A 21594-nucleotide genomic window follows, 5' to 3' on the forward strand; every position below is an offset into this window, starting at 1 on the left:
GTCACAACCAAAGTGACACATAGCTCACATCACCAGTGTGCCACCCAACAGCAGCCCCTAAGGCAAGACAATGTACCAACACTTTAGTCATAGGTGACTCTATAGTCAGGCACACTGATGTCCCACTCACCAGGCTGAACAAGGAGAAAATTATAGTCAGCTGCCTGTTGGGTGCCAGGATCCACCACATAATGCATGCACTCAAGTCACTCCACAGCAAGTACAAATGCGACTCTGTCATTGTCCATGTTGGAGTAAATGACTTGAGACGTACCTCCCTAGACTACATGAAAAGAGACATGGAAGAGCTCTCGTATCATGTGGCCCAAGCAGGTATGACCCTAGCCCTGAGAAGCATCCTGCCTCCACCCAGAATGATACCACAGTATAAGGACAAAATGACTGACTTCAACAATTGGCTAAGCTTCTGGTGTCAAACAAAGGGGATCCAGTATCTGTCTGCTTGGGAAGACATGATCGAAAAAACACAATGCTTTGCCAGAGATGGTCTGCACCTGTCACCCCTGGGATTCAGGTTACTGGCTAAAGCTCTTGCCACCCCTAAAGTGCCTTTTTAGGCAAGGTTCAAAGGACAAAACCACAACAGTAACAGATGCAAGCATGCAAAATCTGAAGGTAATTCTACTCAATGCTAGAAGTCTAAACCTCAAAATGCACTCTCTCGAGGCACTCCTAAAAATGCAGAACATCGATATCTGTGCAGTAACTGAGACCTGGTTCAACGCTCCAGAGATCAACCCTGCAATACCAGGCTACAACTCTTACCACACTTTTCGGCCACAAAACCAAGACCGAAACACTAAAGGTGGAGGAGTGTCCATATTCACCAAGGATATTCACACCTCCAGGCTAGTTGCCCAACACAATGCATCTGAAATTCTCCATGTGCAACTAATACTAGGTAAGACTGCAGTCCAAATTGTAGCTGGCTATAGATCCCCCACCATGCCCCAAGATTCTCACTACAACTTTCTAAACATACTGGAAAATATTAAGATACAACCAAACACTCTAATACTGGGTGATTTTAACTACCCTGCCATTAACTGGGAAAACTACTCGGGTACCAACACCTTTTCCCAGCGGTTCTTGGAATTCATAAATTCCAACGCCCTGGATCAACTAATCCATTGTTCCACCAGGGGCACCAATATCCTAGATCATTACCAACATGGGAGATAGATGCTCCACACCACTGGTCACCCCCTCATTGGTCACGTCTGACCATAAGCAAATCACCCTTGACATCCACATCCCACTCCCAACCCCCATAAGGAAACCTCTGTAAAAAACTTCTCCAAAGCCAACTTCATGCTACTGAAGTCAGAAGTGACAAACTTCATGACACCCATGCAGACGGGATCTGAAAGTTCAACTGCGGAATCCTACACTAAGGCACTGTATGAGCACATCCACTCGTGCATGAATCGTGCCATCCCAAATAGAACCAAGATCCTCTCCTCCAAAAAAAGGAAGCCAATCTGGTGGTCCCCTGCTATAAACAAACTATACAATAGAAGGAAGAAACTGTTGCAGAAAAGAGGAAAATCCCAGGATGCAAAAAACTCCCTCACCAGCCTCAGTAAGAAGCTGAGATTCCTCATAAAATCCTCAAAAGCTACTTACGAAAATAAAATTGCTAAAGATTCCAAAGACAACCACAAGGCATTCTATAGTTATGTCAAGAATCTAAATGACAATTCTCAGATCTGCTCTGAGCTACAACAGAATGGCATTAAATATACTAATCCCAAGGATATTGCCAATATCCTGGCAGATCAATTTAGTGCCAACTTCACCCCCCTCTCACCCCCTAAAGGGCCCATCTCAATACCAAAAGATTGCCAAATTCTGGTAATCACAGCCACACAGGTAGAAACTGCACTCTCCAAAGCTAAGAATACAGCAAACATGGGACCAGATGACATCCCAGGTTGTGTACTACATGAACTACAAAATGAACTGGCACCTCACCTAATTGTCATGTTTAATCATAGCCTCACCTCAGGCTTCGTGCCCACTGAGTGGCACACAGCTACAGTTATCCCACTCCACAAGGGGGGATCCACCTTGGATCCCAGGAACTACCGTCCCATCAGTCTGTCGAGCCTGATCTGCAAGGGCATGGAACGCATTATCATGGAACTTATAAACAAAGACAGTTTGGGTTTATGAAGGGCCGCTCTTGTCTTCTGAACCTGATTGACTTCTTCCAATCAGTCTCCAGAGCTGTGGACGAGGGTAATGAGGTCCACACAGCCTATCTGGACCTCGCCAAGGCCTTCAACACCATCCCCCACTCTGGAATCATAGATAAACTTACTAAGCTGGGCATAAATCTCTATGTCACTCGATGGGTTGCCAACTGGCTTACTGACAGAACCCAGACTGTAAAAGTAGCCGACTTCAAATCCAGCTCCAGACAAGTGACAAGTGTTGTACCTCAGGGTTCAGTCCTTGGACCACTCTTGTTTGGCATTTACTTCTCTGAAGTACAGGCCAACACTAAGGGACTCTGGCTAACAAAGTTTGCAGATGACTGCAAACTGGGTGCCATTATTGAATCCCCAAATGATGTGGATATTCTACAAAAGGGCCTTACAGAAACAGATGCCTGGTGCCAGAGTCATGGGCTCAAGCTTAATGCCGAGAAATGTATAGTTATCCCCTTTAGAAAAAAACACATACCCACAAATTACCACATAGGTGGCAGTATACTAAACATCGAAAGTGTGATGAGAGACTTAGGGACACAGGTAGACAGTGGTCTCATCTTTGATAACCATATCACCACAACAGTCAGGAAATCCTTCTATGTGGCACACCTCATCACTAGGGGCTTTTCATCCAGAAAAAAGGAGGTCATTGTCCCACTGTACTCATCCCTCATTAGACCCATTATAGAGTATAATGCCTCATTTGGTATGTACCTCACAAGACATCTGCAACAGCTGGAAAGGCCACAGAAATACCTCACTAAAAGAATCACAGGCCTAAAGCAGATGCCATATGCTGACCGTGTAAAAAACTCCAGCTATACTCTGTGGCATACCAATCTACTCAGAGGTGATCTCTGCTTAACATACAAGGCCATGTCAAACCCTGAGCTGTTGGACATGCTCCACTTAAGGAAATCCCAATCCCTCAGAGCCACGCGCTCCAGGGATCTAAACCTTGTCATCACAATGAACAAAACATGCTGGAGGGATAGGTTCCTGACCCAGAGACTCCCCATACTCTGGAATAGACTGCCCATACACCTTGGCCCTCTTCAAAAGAAACCTTGTTGATTGGATGGGAGATAGGAAATTCACCCCGTGGATCATGTCAGTCACCCTGCTAGACAGGGGTCTAGGGAAGTAAATATTGTGGGAAGAAATATCCAGGGAATTGTTATGGCTAGGCTTGTATAATAAGCCCTAGGGCCGATAGCCTAGTACCAACTTATGAACCTATGAACCTAATATATTCCAGGTGGACACTATATTTCATATAGAAAATAGATAAATGAGAACAAACTAGCAGTGCGGAGACTCAGAAGCAGTACTTCAGGGTAAAAACTGTTAATTTTTTTTTTTTTTTTTTTACAGAATGGTTAGAGGATGATTTGAAAAACCTTCTTGCAGATACTAGATTCTCCAGACTACTAAAATAATTCAAGAATGTACAAGACAATGTTAGTGGTAGGGGAAACAAAGCCAATGGTTAAATAGGATCTGCATTTTATCAGTTAGGTAGAAAATGAACAGTCTAAGTGAATCAGGTAGTTCGTAGTTGCCAAAAGAATTATTAATTTTTTGTAATCCTTAGTCCTCCGTTTTCAAAGCACTGGGTTCCAAGTGTCTTACTGACACTAGTTTTAATGATAGAGGCAAGTGCTTACCTTCGTAGCAGGCCTTATTGTAAAGTGGTCCTGCGCAGGTTAAATACATTTTACTTTTATTTTAATTTCCATTGCTAGTGAGTGCCATAATTCCTCTGATCGGATCAAAGTCCGGGTTTGGGATGAAGATGATGATATCAAGTCTCGTGTGAAGCAACGGTTCAAGCGGGAATCAGATGACTTCTTGGGGCAAACCATCATTGAAGTCCGGACGCTGAGTGGAGAGATGGATGTTTGGTACAACCTTGGTAAGCATGATTGCCTGCATATGAAGTGCTAACTGCTTAACAGTGTTAGAAATGTGTGATTTAGTATGGTCCAGCAGTATTGTTGGAAGAGTCTGAATGGCTGACCATTTTCTGACTAATCTTTCCTATCACCCATGTAAAATGTTCAACACACTCATGAGACAGTAGAATTTTTCCATTAGAAGCATGTCTTGTACTCTTCTTTGCATGCTGTCTTATTTGATTTATTTATTTAGATGTGTACATTTGCAGAAACAACATGTCATTTGATAGGTGTTGGAAGAAAACAAATTATGCGCATATTGCTAAGCAAGTGTACATTTAGTCAAACTAGTGGTTGAGATTGCATTTTCTTGTTGGATTGTTAATAGTTGTAAAGCCATCTACAGTCAAAGTGAAAGGAAGATTTCATTGTGCATTTGTGTTTAACACAACTAGGCATCAAAGTAGAGCTAGCTGCGGCTTAACAATTTAATATTGTGATGTTAATGTTAATTTATGAAGTAATTTAAGGAAAGTATAATGAACGAATGAACAAGATGCAATGCCAAGAAAGAGTTGCTAAAAGATGAAGGTTGTAATAGGTAAAGTACAGTCTAAAGAGCCTGAAATTAATAATTTGGCTGCCTGTAATGACATACAATAAACAAACACCACCACCAACTGACTGAGTCAAACTGATTATGTTTAATAAACGGCTGAGCACTTTTGACCTGACTGGTCTTCATCAGAACAACAAATCAACAAGTACAACTCAATTATATACTAAACACTTATAGGTCACATGACCTCATTCAGTTAAAATAAAAATTAATGAGTAGATTCTCTAAAAAGTATTTTCAGTATTTAGAAAGTCTATAAAACATGTCTATCTACATTTATTGACATTTTGTCTTACATTCAAACATTCAAAAGTAACACTACTGCTCAAACCCAGAGGGTGATAGGCATAAAATAAAATTTGCCACTTCAGTTCCCTGTATTCCAGTTCTCCCTCTCTGACTCCATTAAAGTCACAGGGAACACGATCTATAATGAAAAAAATGCTTTTTTTAAGTTGGGACATTTAGTTGAGTGCTGGCCTGTAGTGTTGTCCAATTTTTTTACTTTGACAGCATACTGATGTTCATAAACTCACTTTCTGAACTGTTAGTTTTCCCAGTATAGAATGACTCACACCATCAGGGTAAGTAGACTACAAATCTCAAAGCAGAAGTGAAGAAGCCTGGTGTGGGTGCATTTCATCAGATTCTTTTAGTTCCAAAAAAGAATAAGGACCTCAGCAACCTAAATCATTGTCAGAAGACCCCATTACTGTTTTCAAATGTTCATTAACACGTTCTTCAAATTCCTCAGATTGCCACATTCCTCAAGATTTCACCTTTTGGTTTGTCTTTGCAGAAATAAGCACATATATTGTCAAGCTCACCACCAGGTCACTACCAGAAGAAATCTTAAAAATGGCATAATGGGGGTTGGCATAATGCTTCAGGTGTTTACCTTGCTGACAAAAGTTAGAGGGTTTGATTTTCTCCAAGGGAAATTGTTTAGGCTTAAAATGACCTACAAGGGCAGCTAACCTAGTACTTGCCTATGAAATTATGCAAGCAGCCAATTTTTTTATAGTAGTGCAGGCAAAACTTTGGTTCTAACATCAAGGATGAAGAGAAAATAATGTCAAATCTGTAAGCTTAAACAAGAAAAATAATCAAATCTGAGTAATAATTAGAGTAATACCAGTTGCAATATCAAATTGCGAGCAGTTAAAGCGACATTTAACTTAGATAATCCTCAGTATTCAAAGAACTTTACTTCAACCAGATAATCCTTCTAAACTATTTACTGTAATGTGGTCAGTAAGGCAGACAGAATTAAAAACAAAATTACATAATAACTTGTAGTTGTTATCCTGTCTTCCAAAACTCTTATGTATTTAACTTGTCTCAGCCCTGACTCTTCCTCAGTCATACCATTGACGTTACAGGCAGAAAATGTACCTATTTCACAGAGCTCTAGTGGCAGATAATTAGAGTAGGGTAAGTGCTATAGATAATTTCCTAGGTATTCACAGTAGAATTGTGTTCACCTCTACTACCAGGTCTCATTGCAGGCATATGCTATGACAAGTAAGTTTAACTTTAATACTGGCTTCAGATGTGATAAATAACGCAAGACACAAAGCATTATCAACAAAATATTTGCAGTTTACTGTATTACTACCGTGACATATTGAAAAGTAGTAGCATATCACAAAACTATATAGCAGTTATTTTTGTAGGGGAACTGCCCCAAATGCACCTCACAAAATGGGGTGTCTGTCCCAACACCCTGATCTTCATGAGTTTGTGTATGTGTGCGCTCACGCATGTATAGATTTATATATATATATATATATATATATATATATATATATATATATATATATATATGGGTCCCCTTCAGTAGATCGAACATTTACAAGTTTGAACCACATATGGCTGAGACCATATGTTCGAACTTGTAAAAGTTCGATCAGACTGAATGGAGATCTCTGTACAGTGTGAAAAGGGAAGTTTTCCCATTTCCACAATGTAGGGAGCGCTCGGAGTTGGTATATTTAAATAAGGGGGGGTGTGGTGGGGAGAAGCCCCCCACGTTGGGGATGAAGGGGGGCGTAGCCCCCTGCTGTAAACGTTTAGTTTTGTGTTTTGTTGTTTTATTTGTTTTTACTTTAGTGTTCAGACTTTTACGAGTTTGAACATATGGTCTCGGCCATATGTGGTTCGAACTTGTAAAAGTTCAATCTACTGAAGTAGATCCATACCTGTACATATATTACATTTTCAGAAAGCTTGGCTAATAGGTCTAGCTTGGTAATTGGCTTACAGTCATCTGTCCTAGTGTTATTAACTTTCTTGAACAATATGGAAACTAGATTGTTGCAAGGGATAGGTTAAAAATTGTAAAACAGCTTTACAGCTATCTGGTCTTGACTTAATCTGAATAAAATAGAATAAAGTGTTAAAAACTGTGTTGATGTGTTATAAAGAATTTTTTTATAGCTCATCAAGGACTTCCTTTCTGGCAATTCCTCTAAACTGGAATCTTGGATAATCTTGGAAAGTGCACTGCAACACCTGTAACAAGGCTTCATTTTGGATAGTAAAATGTTGGTAACATGAGCTGCTTGACACTTTGTGTCAAAAAACAAAAGATGACAAACAATAATGCTTGCCTTTTTAAGATAAAGAAAATTATTTTATCCAAGATTTTTTTTTTGTACTCAAAAAGGTTCAGTGGATAATTGTTATAGAAATAAATGAGCTGAAACTATATGTTTGTATAAAAATATTTTACCTATTAACAATCAAAAATGGCCATTGACTCCTACAGAGATTTTTGCATGGTAACACTAAACATATATGATACTTACCTACACATCTCCAAAGCCCTACCTTTCAGTTTCATCTCAACACTTGTCCTAGAGTATTTACAAACTGTACAGTGTCATTATCCACATGCCTCAGGATTCAGTAAATGTTATGCCCCTATCTGGGTTTTAAATTCCAAGCATCAATACACAGTCCCTTCAGATGTAGTTCAACAGTTGATGTTATGTTGTTCTATATTGCCTTCATTCTTACAATGATGGGTTTGGAGCCGATCCTCAGCTCTGTCTCAGCCGAATACTTAGCGGAAAGTCTCAAACCTGGCTTGTGCAAGAAGGTATCCCACAATGCAGTGGTGCAATTCCCCAGATCTCGTTTGCCGCTTTACGAGGTTGGATGCGCTCATCTTGGCCGTGGCTAAGTTGTGTCAGTTTTTCTATTACTTTGCCTATATATATAGCGTTTATCGTATTAGATTTAACTCGTGCCTCTTTGCTGCTCTTTGTTAGGTAGTGATAGTTTTTTCCCTTTAGCACGGCTTTTGCCATCGCTTTGCAGGCTTCTTTTGGTATCCTGTGTAGTGGTTGTTGTCCATCTGTTGGTCTCTTTATAGCTTGTTTAAATTAGAGAGCTTTTTGCCCATTTAAATTAGAGGGCTTGTAGTGTCTTATTGTCTTGTCTTGTCAAAAAAATAGAACCATTTGAGTTAGAGGTTCTATTTTTTTCTCCCTTGGTTGTCGCTCCTTGTGTTGTTCTATAGTAAATTTTGGTGTAGCTTTAGCTATATTAGTCTTAACTAATTTTTTCTTGTTGTTGTTGCTGTTGCCTTTAGGGTCTTACCTTGACAATGTCTAAAGACCAAAAAGAGAGAGAACATAAGCCTTCGGGCTTTAAGAAATGTCAGAAGTACTCACAAAAAATGTCCATCACAGATGGACATGTTATATGCATTTATTACCTTGGTGCCATTCATCTTCAAGAAGACTGCACCTTTTGTCATTCTTTTAGTGCTGGAGTACTTCAGGAAAGGAGAAACAAGCTGATTCTGAAAGGGCTGTTAAAGCCTTCTTTTGAGGAAGCCATCCATAGTTCTTCTTCCTCTTCTTCATCTCCTTCCTCTAAAAAGGATAAGTCTCAGAAAAGACATTCACCCGCTACATCGACTCAGTTGGAGCCGTCATTCAAACATCCTAAAATTTCAAAGGCCACTACTTCCTTGGCTCCACAGTCCTCAGAGCTGTTGGAAATCCTTTTGGCTGATAGGCCTGGTACTTTGGCTTCAAAGCCTTCGGAGCCACAAGATACCTCGGTCCATTGATATTTCGCCAGTTTCTCCGACATTGAGATCACCAGTCCTTCATAGGTCTCGCTCTCCTCCCCTATCTTCCAGGTCTACAGTGAGCTTATCAAATGATGACGTGGAACGGGTGGTGTGCAGACTCCTGAAGTCGCCGATGCTGACTAAATTATTCTCGGATCCCACCCATTTGGTCTCAGAGCCTACTGTACCCACTGTTGTTCCTCCTCCGAGCAAAGCTGGTCCTTCGGAGCCAGTGTGCTTGATATAGCTTACTGTAGACCCGTTGGTTCCAGGACTCCCTTCAGTGTTCACAGGGCCGACATCTGCTCCAACTCTCTCAGCGCCATCTGAGGAGTCTGGGAGCGGGGGTTCCCTGGTTGGCCCTGGGGGGATTCTCAGCCCTGATCTTCTTCAGTGCTGAGTCTACCCCTCAGAGCATTGGCCTGGCTTAGCTCGGCTCCCACATCGGCCTTGGGTCTGATCTTGCTGGTTTCGTTGCTTTCCTCTGTCTCCTCGGAGTTAGGGGAGTCTTCAGAGCCAGCAGGATCCACCTTTGAGGTGATGAGGACTGTGTTGTCTACCCATTCAGCACCACAGAAGGCTACCAGTACTCATCCCCCTAAGGCACCGGCTACTGTCTCTTCACCACCCAGTCCACAGGACAGCAGAAGTCCAGAGCCTCAGGATCCCCCATTGGGTGAATCCCTCTCCTCCGAAGCCTCCCCAGAATATCCTTCTGAGGAACCACCTCACAAGAAAACCTGCAAGAGGAAGCATGTTGACTCCCCAGATGAGTCCATCACTTCAGACACTGACTTCAATGAGTCAGAAGGGTCCCCACGGTTGTCTTTGATGATATCTCATTTGCAGATATTCTAAAGATCTGCAAGCAAAGAGGCGACTGGCAGGCCACCACCCCCTCTGATGAGGAGTCAGTGTACCTGAAGGCTTTTGGGTCTCAACCTTTAGCCTCCTGGGTGTTTCTGCCTTTTGATGAGCTAATGGACCTGGTTAGTTGACAGGCGTGGGAGTCACCTGACACTACGTAACCGGTCCCTCAGAGGCCAAACAAATTTTTGTCAGCTCCTTTGGGCAAGGATTTTTCTAACCAAGGGGGTACCCGTAGATGCTATGGGGGTGGCAGCCACCAAGAAGGAGCTAGCAGAGCCTTCCTTATCTGCTCATCCTCCGAATAAATACTCTTGAATGATGGACAGATATGAAAAGCGTGTCTTTTCTTCAGCGAATTTTTCACTGTGATCACTGAACTGCTTATCCCACTTTACAAGGCTACAAAGAGATCTCCTGAAAGAGCTATGAGATACTCTACAAGGTTCATTAGTTGTGGGAGTAAATGAGAAGGTCTCCTCCCAGCTGTCCACCTTAAATTCTATTGTCAACTCCTCCATGAGACTCCTATCCTACGCAGCAGATGGAGTGAGCAGGGCAGTGGGTTCTGGAGTTTCCCTTAGGAGACACTCCTGTATGCGCTTGTGCAACTTTGCAGAGCCCTTTAAGTCTACCTTTACTAATGCCCCTTTTGATGGGTCCTCACTCTTTGGACCCAAAGTAAAAGACACTTTAACCCGGTGCGAGTAGGAAGGGAAAACTCTCTCTGCCATAGGAGTACATTTTTCTGTACCTTCAAGACCTTATCCTAAAGGCCAGAAGAGTGGAAAGATGTGGATCAAGAGATCCCAGAGATTTTTCCAGGACACATGGGGTGATATCTTCCCCAGGGGCAGAAAGGGAGGTAATAATGGTAGATGCCACCCCAGAGGCAGAGGGGGCCCGCAAAACCAGGGTGACCGTGATTCCTTTTGCGGACGTCTTTATCAGCACTTCTTAAAGGAGGCCCGACTGCTATACTCTGGAGGCATTCAGGGGACGTTTATCAATGTACCCAGAAGCCTAGCAAAATATCACAAATGACAAATGGGTACTAAATATAATATCCAGAGAATACTCCATCCCTTTTCCAACCCTGTTCCACAGACCAAAACAATCCCAGATGTTCCACCCAATCTAAGGGAACAAGCAACTATAGCGATTCAAAAAGTTGCTCCACAAAAGAGTCATCCAAGAAGTCCCCACAGACCAAATAGGATTCGGAACTTACTCAAGATTCTTTTTGGTGTCAAAAAGAACAGGGGATTGGTGGCCCATATTAGACCTAAGCAAGTTAAACGAGTCTGTCAAGAAGTCAGAGTTCCAAATGGTGACACTGCAGTCTATACTTCTTTTTTTAGGGAAAGACGATTGGATGTGCTGGATAGAACTTTAAGATGCTTAGTACCACATACAAATGGAGAGGATATCAAGAAGGTACTTATGCTTCTGGCTGGGAGCCAGCCATTACCAGTTCAGAGCTCTGCCCTTTGGTCTCACTACACCCCCCAGAGTGTTCACTAAATGTATGGCAGTAGTCACGGCTCACCTGATATGCCTTGGATTCCATGTGTTTCCCTATCTAGACTACTGGCTCCTATCTGCCACCCCCAAGCATCTACTCCTACAAGCCAGGGACCTAACATTGGACATTTGCAGTCAGCTGGGCATTACAGTAAACTTTCAAAAATCTGCCTTGTTGCCCTGTCAACATATTACATTCATAGGTGCAGATCTAGACACTTCATCTATGGTAACACTTCTTCCAAAAGAAAGAGTTATAGCACTCAGACAGCAGATACTTCACCTCCTTCCCAAGCCCAAAGTGAAAGCAAAGATAATTCTAAGATTACTAGGAACAATGGCCTCCACGATTACACTGGTCCCTCTTGCCAGAATGCACATGACGATCCTTCAATTGCTATTATTCTCCCAATGGTCACTTTAAGAGCTTCTGATGTCTCATATGATCAGAATAACGGAATCTTGGAAGAACAACTTAAGATGGTGGATACACTCCACTCATGTGACAATAGGCAGACCCTTTGTTCTACATCAACCAATAGCTACAGTGACCACGGATGCTTTCCAGATAGGGTGGGGGTCATTATCTGGGAAGAACAGTCCAAGGTATATGGCAGGAACATGAAGCTCACTTGCATATAAATGTTCTAGAGATGAGAACAGTGCTTCTTGCATTGCAAGCACTTCAAGACTCTCTCCCTCTAGGGACTATTGCGATACAGTCAAACAATATGTCTGTGGTTTGTTACATAAACATGCAGGGGAGAACCAGATCTTACCCCCTTTGTTGAGAAGCCCTAAGAGTGTGGCAATGGGCAGTTTCTTCCCAGTGCTTTCTAACTACAATGCACATTCCGGGGAAGTCCAATGTCTTAGCAGACAAGCTGAGCAGAGCAATCCTAATTCCTCACGATTGGTCTGTCAATCACAAACATGGGGACAGCCTTGCTGAGATCTCTTCGCCACTCCCATGAATGCCAAGTGCAGCAACTACTTTACCCTAATCCCTCCTCCGGGGGAGACACTGAGAGGTGCCGTTGCTCACGATTGGTCCTTGGGACTTCTATATGCCTTTCCACCATTTCCTCTCATACCCAGAGTAATTCAGAAAGCACAATGCTCAGGAAGCAGGATAGTTCTCATTGCTCCTTACTGCCCTCGCCAAGTTTGGTTCCCTTTCCTTTGACCTCATCTTCAGGAGAAGCCTTGGATTCTCAACTCAGTGCCAGATCTGCTGACTCATATGTCAGAGGAGCTTCATCCTTCTCTCTACACCCTAAAATTGACAGCTTGGCTGCTCCACTTCCCAGTTTAGTCAGGCTTCACAATTTCACTCCTACAGTTAGACATATCTTAATGTCCTCGTACAAAGCTTCTACTAGGAAGCTGTATTCTAGTAAATGGAAGTGGTTTTCCCTTTGGGCTCAAGACAGGAACATTGATCCTTTTTCTGCACCTATCAATTCTATTTTGGAATTTTGGCGGAACTGTTTCATCAAGGCTCAGCTGCAGCAACCATCAGGGTTCAACTTGCTGCGATTTCAGATTTTCACATTGGTGATTCTACTCCCAACTTAATGTCACATAGGTTGTGTAGAGCCTTCTTAAAAGATGCTTCCTTATTAAGACCTCCCTTTAAGGAATCCCTTTCTCCTTGGGATCTAAATTTTGTTTTGTCTCATCTCAAGTTACCTCCCTTTGAGCCCTCTTCATCTTCTGACCTCAAGTTCCTTTCCTGGAAGACCTTGTTTCTAGTGGCTATAACTTCTGCTAGAAGGGTGTCAGAATTGCAAGCTCTTTCAATTAAACCACCACCTCACAGTAAGACGTTGCCCTGTTCGATTCTCAGCTAAAGCGTCTTCTGTGTGGAGACATGCGTGAATGGGCGTACCTTCGTTGAAGGTTGTGCGTCAGAGCAGGCAACTCGGTATGTAAAAATCTACTGCTAATCATTAGCGGACCGGAGTTCCACTGTGGCGACCCCTAACCGGGAAAAGCCGAAAGATACAACAACACTTGATTTTTCATAAGGATAGGGTATCCTTACGTACAAACCCATCCTTTCTACCTAAAGTCTCTTCTCCAAACAACATAAACCAATCTGTAGAACTTCCAGTGTTCTTTCCTAATTGTAGTAACAAAGCAGAGTACAAATTTCATCAACTGGATGTGCATAGACAACTCAGATTCTATTTGCATAGGACCAAAGACTTCAGAAAATCTGACCAATTATATGTATCCTTCTCTGATGCAAAAAAAAGGATCCTCAGTCTCAAAAACTACTCTTTCCAGTTGGCTTTCAAATTGTATTACATTCATCTATAACTCTAATCACAAAGATTTACCTTTCAAAGTGAAGGCTCATTCCACTAGAGCAATGGCTACGTCATCTGCTTTTCAAGCCAGAATTTCCATGGATAATATTTGTGTAGCAGCTACTTGGTCTACTCCACAGACTTTTACCTCTCATTACAAAGTGGATTTGGCCTCCAGGGACAGGGCATCCTTTGGTTCCACGGTGCTTAAAGATGTACTTCCGTGAACCACCCAGGGAAAAGGTGCTAGGGACGCTGTCCCATCATTGTAAGAATGAAGGTGAGATAGGACAACATAACATAAAGAAGTTATGTACTCACCATAACATTCGATGTTTGTTATCCAGTCCGCCGTTCATTCTTACGAACCCTCCCTCTTTCCGCCTGCCAAAGACTTCTTGTGGACCTGGTAGATTTTTTACTACTTTCAGGAGTTCTTTGTCTCAGCTTGTTTCTCCTTCCAGTGCATATAATATGGGCTTGGATATATGTTTATATGTATATGTTTGTAGATATGTATATAGTGTATATATCATTCAATATTAGCAGCAAACAAGATCTGAGGAATTGCACCACTGCATTGTGGGATACCTTCTTGCCACAAGCCAGTTTTGAGACTTTCAGCTATGTATTCAGCCAAGTTGGAGCCGAGGATCGGCTCCGAACCCATCATTGTAAAAATGAACGGCGAGATGGACAACAAACATGGAACGTTATGGTGAGTACATAACTTCTTTTTTTGCCTGTTCTGGACTACACACATGATTTCTATTTGAATGATTCATTTTCTCATTACAGTTCTATTCCTTTACACAAAGCTTTCCTTCTTCCAAAGGGGAGAAGAGGAAATAACTTATTTCATAGGTTCACAGATTCATTGGTAAGTACTAGGCTACCTGCCCTTGCAGGCCATTTTAACAGTAGTCAGATTCCCTCTTTGTGCTAAAAATAACCTGTCCCATTTGGTTATAGACTGGCCTTACTCATCCCATGGTCAATAATTTTATATTTCCCTAAAGAGAATAACTGGGATACCATAGGTGATTTGAGGGGACCCAGGCATGGATTAAAGCATTTAGGAGCTGCTGCTGTCCATTAGTAGTACAGGGGGCAAACCTGTGATAAATTTTTTGTTTCCCATCCATAGATCTAAGTTGCAGTTGAACATGGGCAGGAATGAACATTGTTTTATGTGGATAGTGAGTTTGTTCCACAGCAGAAGTATCCTGTGCAAGATGTACGTTGTACCTCCAAACCATTCTGTTCATGATACAAAAGTTTATATCACTAGATCACATATTTCCAATGTAATTTGACTTGCTGATGTGTAGTAAGTTTATCAGTAATGTGTCAGGGGATGCCTTGCATGCCAAACACAGGTCACCTGTTATCAGTCTGTAGGATATCAAGTACAGTGACAGGGCTTTGAGTCAATTCATACCCTACATAATTGTCCTCTCATTGTTTGCAGTAAGATAATTACTCAGGGCTGTAGTGTGCATGCCTGTTTGTATTCTGACAAAATGCCAGACTGTATATGAGAGGATTACAACAGCTGCTCTAGATCCTTTGAAAGATCTATTTGAAGTGCTCACATTTCATCTGCTTGCATACTGATCAGTAATTGCTAAATGCTCATTTATGTATTCCAGTATTAACCAGTTCAAATGCACATCTCGCTCCTTATACTTTCTCTGAAGTAGTATAGTTTCAGAGGTGGTATATGTTGAAACTGGAGATATGAGGGTAAGGGGTAAAGCCCCTTGCAAAAACCCTGCTTACTTGTATTTTCTATGCTTGGATGAGTACTGTTTTTGATTGGGTAGGTAGCTATATGAAACTTAAGTAAGTTGTGCTTGACCTCACCACCTTTAAAACCTTTGGCAACCATCTCCTGACCACTTACTTGCAGAGGCCTTTCTAAAGGGAGACTTACACATTGCCACCTTATCAAATATAGCACAATCAATGGATCGTATGTTGTCATCAGGGAAAGGCTTAATTTTTGTAGCTGAGATCTTAGCATTGCAGGTTGTGATATACAATCCACTTCCAGAGTGTTGCTTTTGCAGACAATATCTGTGAGAAATACTTTTTCATTCATGCCAAAAGTTGTTTTAATTTTCACACCAAATATTGTAAAACATCTCTCATATTTCACAAAAAGAAAATAATAGGAAACGTACGCACACACAGACATGCGCACATGCACTGATCACTGCTGCAGTAACTCAAGTTAAAGGGATTGTATCCTACATTTTCCAAAGCTTCAGGACACCTTCCATGTGTCCAAACCAAGCTCAAAGTATGAGTGTTGTCAGCCTACTTCTTCATGCCTTGATTTACTCAGAACTTAACCATAACTGAACAATACTGTATACATATATGGAACTATGCAGACAACATAAACAGTAGAATAGAGAATGGTGTAACATTGAGCACACATCCAAAGAGAAACAAAAATGATTGCTGAAAGAAAGTGCAAAAAAGAAATAATGGAAAGTATAACACACCATGAGCAATGGCTAACTACAGGTAAGCAGAAAAAAGTATGGAGGGAAAAAGTCGAAAGCTTGTGCTAGTACCACAGTATGGCATTGTCATTAGCAGCCAAGGGAATGATGGCTGAAGAGGAGTTGGAACAGATTGTTTAAAGCAAAGTGAAGAAGGACAAAAAAGGAATGTTGCCAATCATCAGAGTCTAATGGATCCGACAGAATATACATCATCTCCAGGAGCTAAATATGATATGCAGTAGGCAAAATAAAGCTGAAGACAAATAGAGTCTGTTAAAAGTATCAGGCTTAAAAATGATTTGCTGCTTAAAGCAACTACAACAAAGTTTCCTTTTAAAGTTAAAGCTGTAATAATAAAACCAAACCATATTCAGTTTTGTTAATTAAAATCTTTATCTCATTAAATTGTTTTCTAGGGTATTCAGACTTACAGGAATACATCATAGTTTGTAAACAATAATTGCATTTCAGTACATTTGCATTCTGAATGTCCTTTTTTAATTTACAGATAAGCGCACAGATAAATCTGCAGTCTCTGGAGCTATCCGGCTACATATAAGTGTAGAAATTAAAGGAGAAGAAAAGGTTGCTCCATATCATGTTCAGTACACTTGCTTGCATGAGGTAAGTTAGTTCTTTATTATGTTCAAAGCATTAGTTTGGATATGCTGAAAAAGCACCATGCTATCTGCAGTAGAAAACGCTACTGCTTTTGCTTCACTCAGACTGTAGGTGCAGAGATGGTGCTATAAACGTAGCCTGCATGCACACCGAATGTTAATGGTCAAGTGTCAGATTTAAAGGACTGTCCAGTAATTGTGTGCTAATTTTCCTTCATTAGCAAATTTGGTGATTGCTCAATTTAAGACACACTGATGTACAGTAGCAAGCTGCACTTTTGGTGTGATGTTTGCATGACATGAGACACTTAACTCAGAGAGAAACTGTAATACGAGAGTGCAAAACTGTCAGATAGCACCATAACACACAGGTTCATAGGTTCATAGGTGTTTACTAGGCTAATGACCACAAGGGCGTTTTTAAGCCTAGCCATGCAACCCATATCTCTGACAAGTTCTGATACTCTTGATAAGTGTAAGCATGGGCCTGGGAGATGAACCATTTACAGGTTACCTGTTTACATCAGAGACATAGGCGCTAAACCAGAGGTGAATTTCTGGTTTCCTATCCAGCTGTCCAAGTTGCACTTGAATTGGATTAGGGAGGAACTCTGCTTCACATCGATGGGGAGCGTGTTCCATTGACGGGGTAGTCTCTGGGATACATACCTATCTCTCCATCAGGTCCTATTTATATCACAAGCAAGGATTAAGTCTTTTGAATGGGTAATTCTGGTACCATTTGTTTTGTGGCTATGCAGGAGGTCTATCACAGTGGGGTCTGACAATGCCCTGTATGCCAGGTGTAGATCTCCACTCAAAAGTCTATAGGAGATAGAATACAGGGATAGTGCCTTGAGGCAGTCTGCATAGGACATATTACTTATGCCCTGTATTCTTTTAGTGAGGAACCTCTGTGGATGTTCCAGTTGTTGGATATGCCTGGTTAGGTACATACCAGAGGGGGCATTGTATTCAATGATAGGTCTGATGAATGCCGAATACAATGAAAGAATGACTTCCTTGGACATAGATGCAACACCTTTGTTTATAAGTTGTGCAACATACAATGATTTCCTCACCACTGTAGACACGTGATGATCAAAGGCTAGATTACTATCTATGTGTGTCCCTAAGTCCCTGACTACTCTAAGGGATGTGTTGTCATTATGATAGTTACCAGGGATGGATGACTTCTCAAAGGATACTATTATGCATTTCTTGGCATTTAGCTTGTGACCATGACTCTGACACCAGTCTGTGTCAGCCCCTCCTGGAGAATATATGTGTCAGTGTGAGATTCAGTGACAGCTCCTAATTTGTAGTCATCTGCAAATTTACTCAGCCAGAGACCACTGACATTGGCCTTGACTTCTGGGAAGTAAATGCCAAAAAGGAGAGGTCCAAGGACTGATCCCCTAGGGACTCCACTTGTGACTGGCCTCTTTGTAGAGGTTGACTCCCCAATTCTAACTTCCTGGGTCCTGTCTTTGAGTCAGTTGGCTATCCACTGGGTGACATACCCAACCAGTTGAGTTTGTCAACAATGCCCGAGTGGGGCATTGTGTCAAATGCCTTGGCCAGGTCAAGGTAGGCAGTGTGAACGATTTTGCCCTCATCCATCGCTTTGGTGACCTTCTCAAAGAAGTCCACCAGGTTGAGCAGGCATGATCTGCCCTTGATGAAACCAAACTGGGTTGGGTCCAGTGTCTGGAGGTTTACTATATCTCTAGTGATCATCTCCATGATAATTCTTTCCATGACTTTACATATAAGAATAGTGAGACTTATGGGTCTGTAGTTTCCATGGTCTGTAGATGGCCCACCTTTGTGCAGAGGGATGACTGTTCCCTTTCTCCATTCATGAGGCACAAAGCCTGTTTGGAGGCTACAGTTAAATAGTAATTCCAGAGGCTGTGATAGGTCATGATCTGATGTTGTTAATCTTATTTCTATTCATCAGTAATGGGTTTGGTTCCAAGCCCTCGGAACCGAGTCTTCCTATTAACAAGCTCACGCCAGCCAAAAAAACTCTCAAGCTAAGTCTCTACCCAGAATGCCCTTCTGCCTGTTACCTTAGATCTCATTTGTCATGTAGCCGTAAAGCCATGTTTCAGCTGAGCTCTCAGCTAAGTAAAATCTTTTTTGATATTTATGTAAAAGTTTTTGGATATCTTCATATTTTACTAAACCTTTAGTATTTCTAGCATCTCTTTTTCAATCTAACTGTATATTTTCCACTCTACCCATTGTTATCATTGGTAAACTTAAGTACCATTGTTGGTATGGCCTTTTCCCTTAAACTTGTGGTATTTCTTCAATACCTTATCTGGTATTGCTTTCTCTTGCCTAACCTGTTAGCTTTTTATCTCTATTCAGGTGTTTCCCTTTCTTCACATATTCAGTGTGTTGTAATATTGTTTCTTTCTTGTGTTTTTTGAAGTGAGTGACTTCATTATTGTTGGATTATACAGTTACATGTGGTGTCCTTTCTATTAAAATGGCGGATAAGAAGGGTACCTCTGGCTTTAAGCATTGTACTTCTTGTAAGGGTAAGTTACCTAACAGTGACTTGCATGATGATTGTGTATACTGTTTGGGAGTGGCCCACCTTTTGGTGCAGCCTCCATGTGATATTTGTCAACGTTTCAGCCAGCGCACTCTTAATGAGCGCAAAAATAAACTTATTCTGAAGGGGTTACTCAAGTCTCCCTTCTCAGAGGCCATTTCTGCGATGGAGGTCTCAACCCCTCCTTCTAAGGACAAAAAGAGATCCCATTCTGTTCCTTCTTCACCATCGGTTGATCAGAGCAAACCTGGGAAATCTAAAGTCCCCAAGTTATTGTCTGAGCATAAATCTGCTTCATCAGCTCTACCTTCCTCAGCTCCTATCATCTCAAAACCTTCAATACCGACGCCTGTATTGGCACAGACCCTGCCAATGGCACTGATCATAGATCTTACTATGCCTATTTCAACTTCGACACCTGTAGATACTTTGGCTCAGGGCACACCTTCTACTTTGACTTTGATTTCCATTTTGGAACCGACCATTTCGACTCTGAGTGCCACTTCAGCACTGAGCATTGTGCTGACCTCACTGGATTTGACCCCTTTGCTTCCGGTCTCAAAACTAGAGACTTTGGTGCTGGCAAACATTGCACCATGGACCCAATACTCTCCCTCAGTAGACCCATTTCTGGGCCAAGTGTATAGCCCATTTCTCAAACGTCCTGACTCCCTGTCTGGAGTATCCACTAGATCCACCAGGAGCCTTTCGGAACACAACGTGGTGCATCTTGTGGACCAGCTGTTGGTAGCCAGGGGGATTCCATCACTTTCTAAAACCCATCCACTTTCTAAAACCCATCCATCTTACACTCCTTCTTCGACCATCTTGGTTCCGAAGCCTTCTGCTCCGACATCCTTCTTGGATCCCTCCACCTCGGTGCCTATGGTGCACCTCACTTCAGCTCATAGTTTATCCCTTTGGTCTTCAGTTCCTGCCGAACCAGTCCTTCCTCAATCTGGGGATTGGGGGACGGGCGTGTTAGCCTGGGGTATGGTGCCGAATTTCTCCTCAGTGCCGATGGCTGCATCTGTGCCGATCTAGTTGAGGCTCCATCTGTGGTAGCAGGTTCATCAGAGTGGGGTATGACCCCAGCCCTGAGGTTGTCTTTCTCGGTTCCGGGCTCCCATCCCTCTTCAGGTAGGTCTGCCTTCCACATGATGGAGAGGGCTCTTGCTTCTGGTAGCACTCCTATGATGTCGGAATCCCAGTTTTTGCCCCCTGAGCTGCAGCTGTCACAGACCACCCACAGGACACTGGGCAGAGAAGCCACAGGATACTCCTGTTCAGGGTATCCACTCTTCCGAGTCCTCTTCAGAGACCCCCACTGAGGAGCCCCCTCAAAAGAAGACGTGCAAGAGGAAGCACGTGGACTCACCTGAGGAGTCCTTAATGGAAGACATGGATTACAATGATGGGGAAGGGCCCCACGGTCACCTCCTGATGATGTCTCCTTTGGAGACATCCTAGAAATGTTAAAACAGAGAGGTGACTGGAAGCCCTCCATCCCTTCATCTGAGGAGTCCATGTTCCTGCAGGCTTTCCTTGCTCAGCCATCTACCTCTTGGGTGACCCGCCTGCAGACGAACTCATCCAGCTCATCGTGCAGCACGCGTGGAAGAAACCTGATTCCATCGAAGCGATCCCCCGGAGACCAGACAAAATTCTTTCCCCTCCTGCTGAGAATCCGCATTGGTCCAAAGAGTTACCAGTTGATGCTATGGTGGTGGCGGTGGCCAAGAAGAAGGACTTGGCTGAGGAAAGTCCTGCTGTTCACCCACCCAGTAGGGAGTCTCGGGCAGTGAACAGACTTGGGAAGGGTGTTTTTGCATCAGCAACCTTTGCTATGTGGTCCCTGAATTATTTGGCACATTTTGCAAGGCTCCAGAGGGACCTGATCTCCGAACTCTCTGGGACACTCGCAGGACAGTTGTCTGATGAGGTCAGGGACAAAATGGCTTCACAGATAGCAACCCTAGAATCTATATCCAACTCATCCATGAATTGCTGTCACACACGACCAAAGGGGTGGCTCGAGCAGCGGGTTCAGGCATTGTTATGAGACGTCATGCCTGGATGCGCATCTATGACCTAGCAGATCCCTTCAAGTCTTCTTTTCTGAATGCTGCCATCAAAGCTTCATCCTTGTTTGGCTCCAAAGTGAAGGACACCCAAGCCAGGTGCAAGCAAGATGGAAAAACCCTGTCCGCAGTAGGCCTATGATTTTCCAACCTTCAGCGTACCTTCTCCATGAATCAAAGGAGTGTGAAAAATGTGGCATAAGAAATCTCAGGATCATTTCTGTGCCATACATGATGACGATGATACTCCCAGAGGCAGAG

The 21594-nt window shown here is 42.5% G+C and overlaps 1 protein-coding gene across 1 annotated transcript in view; it reads left to right on the forward strand.

The window, feature by feature from the left end:
• The window catches only part of UNC13A (unc-13 homolog A), a 5702976-nt gene that overhangs the window by 4065243 nt on the left and 1616139 nt on the right, over nt 1-21594 (forward strand). Inside the window, exons 19-20 of the mRNA XM_044054109.1 lie at nt 3983-4152; nt 16572-16687. Of these exons, the coding sequence (XP_043910044.1) occupies nt 3983-4152; nt 16572-16687 (286 nt within the window). The remainder of the gene's footprint in view (nt 1-3982; nt 4153-16571; nt 16688-21594) is intronic.

The sequence above is a fragment of the Protopterus annectens genome, chromosome 13.part0 (genome assembly GCF_019279795.1).
Source record: "Protopterus annectens isolate FY-2018-M chromosome 13.part0, PAN1.0, whole genome shotgun sequence".
Classification (NCBI taxonomy): Eukaryota; Metazoa; Chordata; order Ceratodontiformes; family Protopteridae; genus Protopterus; species Protopterus annectens.